Source organism: Seriola lalandi, unplaced genomic scaffold (genome assembly GCF_002814215.2).
Source record: "Seriola lalandi dorsalis isolate HSWRI2012SDOR001 ecotype SW California unplaced genomic scaffold, Sedor1 jcf7180002054256, whole genome shotgun sequence".
NCBI lineage: Eukaryota > Metazoa > Chordata > Actinopteri > Carangiformes > Carangidae > Seriola > Seriola lalandi.
The window spans coordinates 1,350,293-1,362,261 of NW_019524809.1; the positions used below are offsets into that span (position 1 = coordinate 1,350,293).

General features: G+C 39.2%; 1 protein-coding gene across 2 annotated transcripts; it reads right to left on the reverse strand.

The window, feature by feature from the left end:
* Positions 1–1,040: 1,040 nt before the first annotated feature.
* On the reverse strand, positions 1,041–9,878 carry LOC111653970 (ras-related protein Rab-6A). 2 transcript variants are annotated; one of them, XM_023404769.2, is made up of 8 exons: positions 9,520–9,878; positions 7,263–7,321; positions 7,091–7,144; positions 6,328–6,433; positions 5,911–6,022; positions 4,500–4,593; positions 3,777–3,843; positions 1,041–2,592 (listed from the first exon to the last, which is right to left on the reverse strand). In XM_023404769.2, the coding sequence occupies exons 1-8, from the start codon at positions 9,587–9,589 to the stop codon at positions 2,528–2,530; spliced, it is 627 nt and encodes a 208-aa protein (XP_023260537.1). In that variant the 5' UTR covers positions 9,590–9,878; the 3' UTR covers positions 1,041–2,527. The 2 variants fall into 2 exon arrangements, with proteins under 2 accessions (XP_023260537.1, XP_023260536.1); XM_023404768.2 differs by lacking the exon at positions 4,500–4,593 and adding an exon at positions 5,440–5,533 and having other exon boundaries at positions 9,520–9,877.
* Positions 9,879–11,969: the final 2,091 nt, after the last annotated feature.

Below are 11,969 nucleotides of genomic sequence, written 5' to 3' on the forward strand. Positions count from 1 at the left end.
CGGGACTTACAGCCAACTGCGGACAAGGAATGGTAGTAAAAGACTGACAAAATAATTGACTCGGTTTCACTTTTTACACTAGCTTACATACAAATAAAGTTTGATTCTTGGATTGATAGTTGCACCACCTTTGTGTGTATGTATGTGTGTATGTCTCCTGCCATCTACATTATGTACCCTGCCACTGCAGTTGCAGGTAATCTGATACCTGTAATCTCTAAGCACAGTTCCATTTTATTTAGGAATATGCACAATGTGAGCTGAATATAAACTCACTGCAATGTACAGCCATTATTTTGACACAGGGCCCCACCAAAAGGCAGAACCACAAGATTAGCTAATGATGCAGAACTCCAAATAGTTGATATTCTTTCCCTAATGTTACTAGTTCCTATAGCAATTAATCTAACTATATGCAACTATTGACATGAAGTGAACATAAAGTTTTCAGTCTCTGGGGCAGTTTTGCAATTGGCTTGCTACAGGTTCATACAGGTCACTATGATCCCCCTAATATTTCCCTTTATATGAATACTTGTGCCACATCGGACCATAACAGACACTCAGGCATGAATAATGGTTGGATTCCACTTCAAGGGCTCTGGTATTATGAATGCTGGTTCAGTGGCCTGGCATATTTTAGAGCCTTCATTATTGCCATTAGTTTCCCCTGTGCTTCTTCTACAATGACAAGTGGAAATGTCTGCTACAAAACCTATTAGTCCAGCTCCAGCATATACCTGCAGGAGATAACCAGGTTGATTATTGTTGGTCAGTGAGTTCACATGACTGTGGATTGTTCTGCTCCATGACCACAGTAACACTTTTTAGGCCTTGCTCTTAATAATACAGTGTTAGTGTTCTGTTCTGTTCCTGTGGTTCACACTGTGTTGTGACCACTGAGGCTGAAGACTTAACAGAAACAGTTCAAAATCTGTGCAGTACTCAAGAGTATGTTATCTTTGATTTATGATTTAAACATTACAAAATGCCATGCAAATCACTTAATCCACATCTTACAGCTGTCAATAACACGTGAATTTCAGCAGCGGTGACAAGTGTATTTTTATTCTTTCATTTAAAACCATTCCAGACAGAAACGTTAAGGACTACTTTGCTATACAAGTCAGACTCTCCTCCATAAGTTCACAAAAAAATTGCACAGTTTTATCAGTATGATCAAATTTTCATTTAGAAGTGGTGGAGGGAACAGCAGACACTCTCTACTGATTCTGTTAGAGATGGTCCAGATGGATGCATATTTTATTAGTGATTCAGGACTCATACCAAAAGTGAAGATATTAACAGCCATAAAAAAGAAACATGAATCCAACAGAAATAAATATTACAAGTCCTTGTGGATTAAATACATATGTAGAATAACTAACAAAAGATCAATGCCAAAAAATAAAATTGTTCGTAAAACATCATACCAAACTTAATTAGATAAACCCAAAGCCGAGGAAGCCCTCTACAATTAAACTCCAAAAGTATATATCTCCATATCTAATGTTTATGGTGGGTTTCATGATTATGACTCTTAATATATGAGAAAATCCTCCTCAAACACTATTATCAAAGAAATAGTTTCATCTATGATAGCTGTGGTCTTTAGAAAAAAACAAAGATCTATCCAAATAAAAAGAAAATAGAAAATGGAAGCCAGGGTAAAAATAACCCCTCTCAAGGGACTAGTATGGGAAAAGAGAAAGGACGGTAATGAGGATGGTGTGGTGGTAGTGTTAATCTTGTATTAGGAGTTGTGTTTGTGCTGGTTTGTGACTGTGCGGTTTCAATGCGTCGACTTGTCATATTGTGCTGGTACATGTTGGGAAAACTGTGACCTCAAATAACAAACTCAGTTTAACATGCCACCTCCAATTTGTATGTGTGTGTACAGTACACTTGTCAACACTGAGATCCCCCAAATATGTTATTGATTTACTTTAACACAACCTTTTCCACATATCTTTCAAGATGGGTAAAAGTAAGAATAGTTTGTTGATAACACAATTCATGAATGAAACTTTGCCAATCAATTGCAACAGAACAAATTATGTTAACAAATGCACACAGCATCCACATTGTGCCTATCAAGCTTAAAGCAATATTTAACTTTTTAAAGAATATTCTCACTTTTAAACACATACTTTGATTTAATACCTTTAACACATATATTCTTTCAGTTTGGTTCAGTCATCTTTAGACACAAACTAAAGCAATGTGCTACCATCTTCGTTTGAAATGACAAGACAACAGGAGCTCAGTGAAGAAGCCGGAGCTCCAGCTGTGTAAACTGTTCCAATATATGTATTACAGCGCACATATTCAATTTAAGTGATTTATGACTTTCAGAGCATCCCGATGAGAGCGCAAGGTTTCCACAATGGCGAGTATAATGGATGTAGTGTTCTCTTTCAGGATTGGGCACAGAGGTGGGTGTAGTGAGGGGTACAGATACAGAAAAACCGACCGGGTTTGAGAAAAAGCCAGTTAAAGTAATATTTAGCCATGAATTAGGCCAGCATTAGCAGGAACAGCCTCCTTCACTGACAGGTTGCTCTGGTGGCTTCTCCAGCTTAATGTCAATCACTGAGGGGTTTAAGAGTTAAGGAACATCATGGAATGGGAAAAATACAAAAATGTTTAAAATGTTTATGAGAGTTGTTATTTCTAAACAAAACTATACAACTGCTTTCCAGACCTAAGTTAATAGAGATATCATTTTAAAGTTGTGTACATCAGATCTGAAGAAGGCACACTAGTGCTGAAACATCACCTTATGGAATAAAGTCTGCGCTTCATCACCATCAGAGTGATTCAGACTCTTTGCAAGTATTTTTGCTTTTTTACTGACTATGATTATTTAGGAGTCTTGAGCAGCTGAGCACACCTCCATACAGTTTCAAATGAATTAATTATACAAAAGGTTAACTCTTATTTGAGAAAAAACTCAAAAATGATAAATCTTTGTGAACACTACCATTAGGGCTCGCTATTTTTGTCAGTTCCAGTGTCAGTGAAATAAACAGATTTGAATACTTTGCCTAAATTAAATATTCTAAAATTTTGATCTTAATCAGGAACCATCTGATCGATGAACAAGTAAACAAGACTTTTTGCCTAGTTTTCAATACTCTGATACATTATGGTGGGATGTGATGTTTTTAGATCTTTTTTTCCCCAATGAAACTGCAGGAGAAAATAAAAATGACAAAAATGGTCCGTCTTTTTTTTTTGTAACCTCATGAATTTATGAATTTATCACATAGAGCCCCCACCCCACGATTTCTGCCTATGAAACAGTTTCATTATGAGTGAATGATGAATGAAATTATGTTTTCTGTCTTTTCATCTTTAGTAATTAACGTGTCAACTTGTGGGAAACTGATTTTTGATCACATTTGCGGAAAAGTTGCGGTGATTGGACAAAAATGCAAGGTTGCACAGATTTCATGGGGCTTGGTTGAATTTGCGTTAATTATTGCGATCAAGACATCATGACTTTCTGGAGGGACTGAGGTATAGCTTGTTGGCTCCACAGCTGAGAAGAACGGTTGCAGGAATAATTTTCTATCAAAGTCTTTATATTTTACTGCTGTGAATCAAGCGGCTGACATCTGCCATCTATAGGAGCATCCTACAAAACCTTTCAGTAAAAAACCCAAAACCCTTCAGCAAGTAAAACAGGAACTATCCATATAACATGACATAAGAGAGCGAGGCTCCTGACTCTCTCCTGTCATGACAGACACTAACATGTACACAAAGGATACTGTCCTCTCTACTCTTGTCCTGTGTGGTGTCCATGCCAGGGAGGGCGGCTGCCACACGACGGAAAAGCTGGAGGGGAAGAGAACCAGACGTATTCTGTCAGCAAGGTGAAATCAAGATAACGTGCTTTGAATATTCCCTTTACATGATTTAGCACTTGAAGCTCATACAGAGGAAGACTCCCTCACAGAGCTTTACAAAATTTGATTTGAATTAAGCAGCATGTGTTTGAAGTACTGCAAGACCATAGTCCTGCACTACAGAAGAAGTTTGAAAAGAGGATGTAATTGTGGCTTACTGAGACCTTCCATTGATTGAGCTTGGAGGATTTTAAGTGATTGATGGATTCACATGAAATTTAAGAAAAGTGTGCCGAATGTATGATGATGCTTAACATACCCGCCCCCGTCTAAACAGCATCATGTAGAACTAGACTTCATTACATGCAGATTTCACAGCAACAAAATGCTGTTACTGTGCTAATCAGTGGAGTGGAGAATATTGGTTTGCAAACCCTGACCCACCTCTAGGGCTGTATGATTGATGGTTGGCCAATGCAAATCATTACTTGTAGCAGGTGGGGGAGAGCTTGAAAAACAAATCCACACATCTCACATATGACCAGAGGAAGCTGATGTTTGAAGCACACATGCATGTGTGAGAGGCCAATCAGAAGAGAGCATGAGCACTATGAACACACACACAAAAAGGTGCACACGCTCTACCTGTTTGACATTGTAGCCTGTCTTTGCACTTGTTTCAATAAACAGAACATTCATCTCTTTTGCTCTCTGTTCTCCCTCCTCTGTGGTTATCTGTCTGTGATGAGCCACGAAATCCCCGTACATGACACACAAACACCCACAGGGACACGCACATATCGTCACAGACATTGACAGGAAGACAAAGGGAAAAAAAATACAGACTGTGATTATATCGAAGTGGATTAACAAGTCGTGCCCCTTCCTGCTGCTACTGTCACCTTTGCTCAAGACCAAAAGTTTCCTAATAGAGCTTCTGGCTGTTCATTGTGTCAGCTGAGTTCCCCAACAGGAAGAGAAGGGATTATGTAATAGTTGGGCATTTTGCAGAGAGTTAGATCTAACAAATGCTACCACTCTAATGTGTGTATGGTCAATAAGTAGCTGTAAGCTCCAGCTGGTTACCTTACCTTATCACAGAGACTGGAAACAGGAGCAAATAGCTAGCCTTGTTCTGTCAAAAGGTGACAAAATATGCATACTACCACCTCTAATGCTCACTAATTGACATGTTATATCTTTGTTTAATTATAAACCCAAAGTGTAAAAACTTTCTGTTTTACAGGAGGTTATGCACTAGATTATTTCTGATTTTTTCATGTTCGGACAGAAACTAGATGTTTCCTCCTGTTTCCAGTTCTCATGTTAAGCTAAGCAGCTGCTGGTTCTAGCTACTTATTTAATGTACAATGGTTAGACTGTCAGACAGAAAAAAAAAATGTTTTTCCAAAATATCAAACTATTCCTTTAGAAATATGGACAGAAAATAAACAATGACTTTAAGATCCATTTGCTGGATTTTTAGAGATCTAACCTCTGATTTGGACAGGTGACCTTTGGAGGTAAAGCCCAGGCGGCAGAATTTGCAGCAGGACTACAGAGCACGACTCACACACACTCTTACCTGCTTTACGTTGTAGCCTGCTTTCGCACTAGTCTCAATAAACATTACATTTAGTTCTTTGGCTTTCCGCTCACCCTCTTCAATAGATACTTGCCTGTGGTAGATAGGGGGGTTAAAAGATGTACAGCCAAATACAATGCAGCATTAAACAGGCAGATAAAGTGGTTCACATAGTAGATACTTTCAGATGTAATATTATTGTATATCATAGCTGACAACTATGAATTTACTTATGAGCTTGATCGTTTAAAGAGCAAATAATCAGTATCTAAGGGAGGACATCTAGGCTGAAATAAAACAGTCACAGCTTTGAAATCCGCAAAGGGCAGAGATAACTTGCTGTGATTGAGTGCTGCCTCAGGAAGGGCTGAGGAACTCAATATTGGCGGGCCAGCAGTAACAATCAATGGCTTCATTAGTATGCTATTAATGGAGAGAGCCCGTTTGCAGGAGGAGGTAGGAACAGATTACCTTTTATCTGCAAGGTCTGTCTTGTTTCCCACCAACATGATGATGACATCACTTCCTCTCTCCGTTCTCACATCATCAATCCATTTTGTGGTTTGCTGGAAGGAATTGACATCTGAAAGAGAGATGATGGAGAAACAGGAGGCAGAGCATCAGTATTCAGGAGGTAAAAAGCCTCAGCTGTAAAAACAGGTGAATTTTTGACAAGAAGATTATAAGGAAGTAGAACTACAAGTTATATACATGGTCTCCAAGTCTGATGAATAAATATGGAATTACAGGATTTTTAAAATCAAAGTGAAATGTGTGGTTGAGTCACATTATATAACAAACTTTTGTTTGCTGTTGTATTTAAGAGGATTTACAAAAAAACAAATTATTTCTGAACATTAAAAACACAATATGCATAACACCACCTACTTGTGATATCGTAAACTACGACAGCAGCAGCAGAGTCTCTGATGTAACTCGGGATGAGGCTGCGAAATCGCTCTTGGCCTGCCGTGTCCCACAACTGCAACCTGATCTGTGGGGTAGTAGGGGGGAAAAGATGGGAGGAGAAATAAAAGGGAAGAGAAAGAAAATAACAAAAGGGATGAAAACAAAACAAGAAAAACTGAGGTCAGAAATGAGGTAAGTTATGGTGACAAAAAGTAAATTCAAAGGAAACTAAATGAAGTCAGATGAATTGGAAAAGACAGAGAGAGGCCAGAGATAGAGAGAGTAGTGCATGCAGGTAGTGAATGGCCACCAGAAAGAGCAAGCTGTCTGGGCCCACGGGGAGAAATAATCACCCTTCACTTGTCATCAACCCTCCTCTCTTGATCAAGTAAAGTGTTTAATTTCAAAACAGGAATGGAGAGAAGAAATGGAGGGGTAGGAAGGAGAGGAAGAAAACTTTTGTTGAGGGAGGAAAGAAACAGAGAAAGGGAGGACGGTCCGGGGAGTACGCCAACCAGCTCACAGTGTGCGTTTGCTAGAAAGAACATAACTAAACTGTTAATAAAACAAACAAACAAACAAACAAAAATCCTTGTTAGAAATGTGTATGAGTGCCCATTAACATTCCTAACACCAAAGCCTTACAGTCACTTGAAGAATTTCCCCAATCTGAACAAAGACCAGCATAACCAGCAACAAAATTGATTGATTTAACACTATTAGTGATGAAAATGAAACTTACTGTTCTGTCTTCAAGGTACATTGTTTTCGACAGGAAATCTATTCCTATTGTGGCCTGAAAATAGGTTAGAAATAGGTCATTATTCATAGCCGTCTTCAATCAACATTACTGATATTAGGATAATGTAGACTTTATGAATGATGATTAAATCAGGTGGAGGTGTTTGTCTCACCTGGTAAGTGTTGTCGAAGCTGTCATACATGAACCTGGTGATCAGCGAAGTCTTTCCCACTGAAAAACAAACAGAAACAATGCTGAAGCTACAACGATCACACTTCCAATTCAGTTCTGATAAACAATCAGGCTGATAAACAATGATATTCAATTACCAAAATTGTTTCAAATTTGTTTTCTGTTGAACAACAATGGGGGCTAAATTAAACCTCAGACTAATAATAACTGAATAACTGAATAATTGTTAGAAATGAAAAGGTTTCTTACTATTTATAGGCAAGACATTATTCTCAGTGTGGTCAAACTTTGCTGACATGAAATGTTCGCAAATAACGGAAAAAAGGAATTAGCTACTGCAAAATACACAAAGCTATAATTAAGAACCCACATTAAGTGCCAACATCAAAATTGTGTGCAGTGCATGAGCCACTGATGAAGAACCCTTTTAATGGACTGCAGCTGACAGCAGCAGCAGGTCATGCAACTCCTGCTCCCTTCTGAAAGGTCTTAACCATCAAAGGGTGTGGTGCATAATCATTTTAAGTATTTGAGAAGAAGTTGGACGGTTGAGGAATGTAGAGGGACAGGAAGGGTTGGGAACCAGGCTCCCCATTTAATTCCCTTCTAAGATGCCTTGCTGTGTCCAACCAAGCGTTGAGGATTTTTGATCTTCCATATCTATACTGTGTAGTTATCATGTCATTTACCACATTCTAATAAGATTTCTTTTGACCTTGCTGATATTTACTGGTAAAATGTTACTTTGAGTGCATCAATACCAAGAGAGACACTCACACAGTTGCTTTGAATACCCAAACAGGGCTCCTCAGCCTCAGACTATTTTTCTGAGCTCAAGTTACATTATCATTTACACTGTGCATCAAGTGATGATGACATGACCAAAGCCAACACTGCTGTTTACAAGGCTACAAGGAGCCACAGCTGATCACAGACTGTAGTTAACAGCAAATGAGAAACAGTAACCTTTTCTACACTACCTTATCCTCTTTCTTCTCTTGAGATGCATCAATTAAATCAGCTGGATCGGTTTCAGTGCTGATACCGATCTTATTATGCAGATAGGTTATTATCAAACCAGAAGATCCAAATTAAGCTTAGTTTCTTTATGCATGTCACACAAGTCTACTATACAACATAGGCTACTAATTCTACTATTCAATCGATTATTTATGCCACAACAGGTCACCAACTGTTTTTAGCACTAATGCAAGACTTAACCTCGTGCAGCCATACACACAAATGATCCCAATGAATTCAAAGTAGTTAGGTACACTGCTTTTAATTTAGGGTAAAGAGAAAGTAAGGAAAGAGTACTACATATTAGTACTTCTTATCAACAGATACCCTATGTCGACGAATCAGAATCAGTATTTGGAGAGAAAAAGTTGAATGATTCATCCCAAGTCTACATGAAGCCCCAGAATCAGCTTACACTTCCCTATGCTTTGAGTTGGCATGCCAAACACACAGCTGTGGAAACAGTGAGAAGGCCGCAGAAGCACGTATTGAACTATATAATCAACAACCCCACACCTTTGCCTTTGAAAGCAGAAACTAGGCAACTTCCCTGCCCCCCGCCCTTTTCTTCCTCTACAAGTACACCCTGTGGAAATGAGTAGGGAGTGTGGGAGTGTGGGAGTGTGGGAGTGTAGGAGTGTAGGAGTGTAGGAGTGTAGGAGTGTAGGAGTGCCACTGGACAGGTTAGGTAATTGAGATGCATAACCTCTCAGCAGAAATGGACTTTAAACGAGATTGACAACATTCTTATGAGCACCGCAGCATATATTATAACTAAGCCTGTAACTGCAGCCTCAATATTGGAAATACAACTAATATAATTAAACTGAATGTACTTTTATTATATTAACCAAACTGTTTGTCAATGTAAGTGGCACTTGTATCTTTCTTCTAGCCTTTTCTGCCGCGGTTAAGGTTGTTATCACAGCTTGGCACGCAAGTTAGCTAACAGACGAGGAAGCCAGTTTCCACAGACATGACTTATCTAGAAGAAGATAAGTTGCATTTGTCTGAATCCAGCGTGGACAAGCAGCCGGTAACAAGTTACGGTGTCGCAATGCTAACACTGTGCCAAGTTTAACGTTACGCAGCTAACGTTGGCTAGCTAACTGGTTAACGCTAATCACCCGACTAACCCATCAACTGTGGTGTTAGCTACATCTCCTCCAGAGCATAATTCATATTCGACAAAAAATTTGCGTTAAAGTCAGACTTACCACTCTGTTCCCCGAGAAAGACCAATTTAAATTTTCTTAAAGGGTTTCCGAAGTCTCCGGCCGAAGACATGACTGTATGAAACAAGCCCTGGCGTTACTTTTCGGGAGCTCCCCTGCTAGCCAGCTAATACTAGCTAACCAGTTGTTGTCAGATATGAAAGGTCCGGGATCCGTAACGTTTCAACAGTTTTCCAAACCTCTACACAGGCCAGCTGGCGAGGCTTCGTTGTCTAAAATCACCCCTTTAAGCTTCGAGACACTTTTGGATAACTCACTAACTACAGCGGCCAAGTTAGCAGTAGTGCCAGTTCTCTGACATGTCTAGACCACTACCAGCTAGACTCCCCCGGGCCACTCTTCTTCATACACAAAATTAACTCTGACATATTGTTATGCTGCCCTCTACTGCTGGAGAAACACACACACACACACACACACACACACACACACACACACACACACACACACACACACACACGACGACAAACAGGAGTAGCCCGGTGGTGGAGCAACGCGTTGACGAATTTAAAATCAAAGGACACAAGTTCAATGATAAATCACCTCTATTTAATCGGTCGGACACAGCGGGCTAAAGACTAAACCACAAGAACCAGTATTTGGCAGAAACTTGTATCTTTATAAACCCACAAGAGGGCGTAATCACCCTGCCGCCATATCTCACTAAGCAAGTTTTATGATAACCTCAATTAGTTGTCTCGGGGAGCCTGAACGTGTCCTGTACATGTTCTATCTATCTATCTATCTATCTATCTATCTATCTATCTATCTATCTATCTATCTATCTATCTATCTATCTATCTATCTATCTATCTTATTTTTCAATCCCTGTATAATATAATATAATAATGTTAGTGTAATTCCTAGATAAAAATTGTATATAGCTAATACTTACTACATAAGTAAGTTAATACAGGAATGCTTAAGCTTTGCCACATTCTCCCTTGACAGTATTAGGCCACTTTGTTGATGTTGAAAGAATGGCACCTCTCTTTGTTCAGGGCCTTCTATTTTGAGACATCACAGGAATGTGCACATGCAAAGTCTTATATTTGCTATATTTATGCCAGGCTTTGCCAGAAACCTTAAAACACCATGCCAACTGATATTAATTATCTTTGTGAACAAAATAAAAATCACAGTTATGGGTAGCAGTATGTAGGTGTTAAAATGAAAATCTAACTTGTAAGGTCTGTTGTGTCAGACACTTTTTAAATTGGTATCATGCTGTAATATTTACAGGACCTATTCCATTACCCTCGACCTATAGCTCATCGGACAGCTGCTGTCCAGAAGGTTGAAGCCCTGTGGCAAGATACAAGTTGATTTGATTTACTTACTTCACCCAAACACAGACTAATAAATAAAAATGTAGGTATTAGGGTTTCATGATATAATTATATTGGTTAATGATCAATACATTATTACATTGCTTTTTAACTCGACTTAAGTATGATATTCATTACAAAGCTTAATACTGGTAGAAAATATTAAACAGTGCATGAGAAACACACAGACACAGTTTATACATTTTTATTAAATTGGTCTCCTACATTTGTTTCACAATGGATGTTTCTTCAGCTCAAGACAGAAGACAGAAGTAGTAGGGATCTGGCTGTGGTCCTGAAAAAGCTAAGGAATGCTCTTTCTACTTGCTTTCATTTGAATAATTAACCCTTGACTCATCCTAATCATACTCACATTTATTAATAATCTCTTCTGATTTCCATATATTTTTGAGTGCCCTTGTTTTGAGGATAGTGGGGAATATTTAACTCTCACATAACCCTTATAAACATGACAGCCTTAAATACTGATTATTGCTGTAAGATATGTACAGTACATAGGGACATACAATATATAAGCATGCCAGATATTTGCACTAGTAATAATGCATTATCAAAGAAAGGCACATTTGGCTTTTCCCTGCATTAGGGTTAGGGTTAGGGTTAACCTAACCCTTGTAATGGAAGAGGGGAGAAACGGAGCGAATGAGGAAGAGAAAGAGAAGATGGGGAGAGGAAATACAAAAAAGGTATGAGGGTTGGGTCAAGGTAAAATAGGTGTGTTGTCATCACCAATACACCACTATGAATTACATTTATGTTATCATTGATGTAATATGTATACCGTGATGCATTGTGATGTACAGTATGGGTGTTTATGCATGCTTCAGCTGGCTGTTCTAGGTCACTGACGACACACCTGTGCCACTCTCTCACTCATGTGCCATTCAGCTCTGAAGTCTCTTACGGAGGGCCAACCGGCTGATGCCAGTGCTTCAGCTGCTCTCTGTGCAACCCAAGCCTCACCAAACCACAGCCATCACACCCCACTGCCTGCCTCCCCTCCCTGCTCTCCTCAACAGCACTCCTCCTACACCATATGTCCTTGGTAAGGGAAAGACCCCAAACCCCCCCACCCCCCCCCAC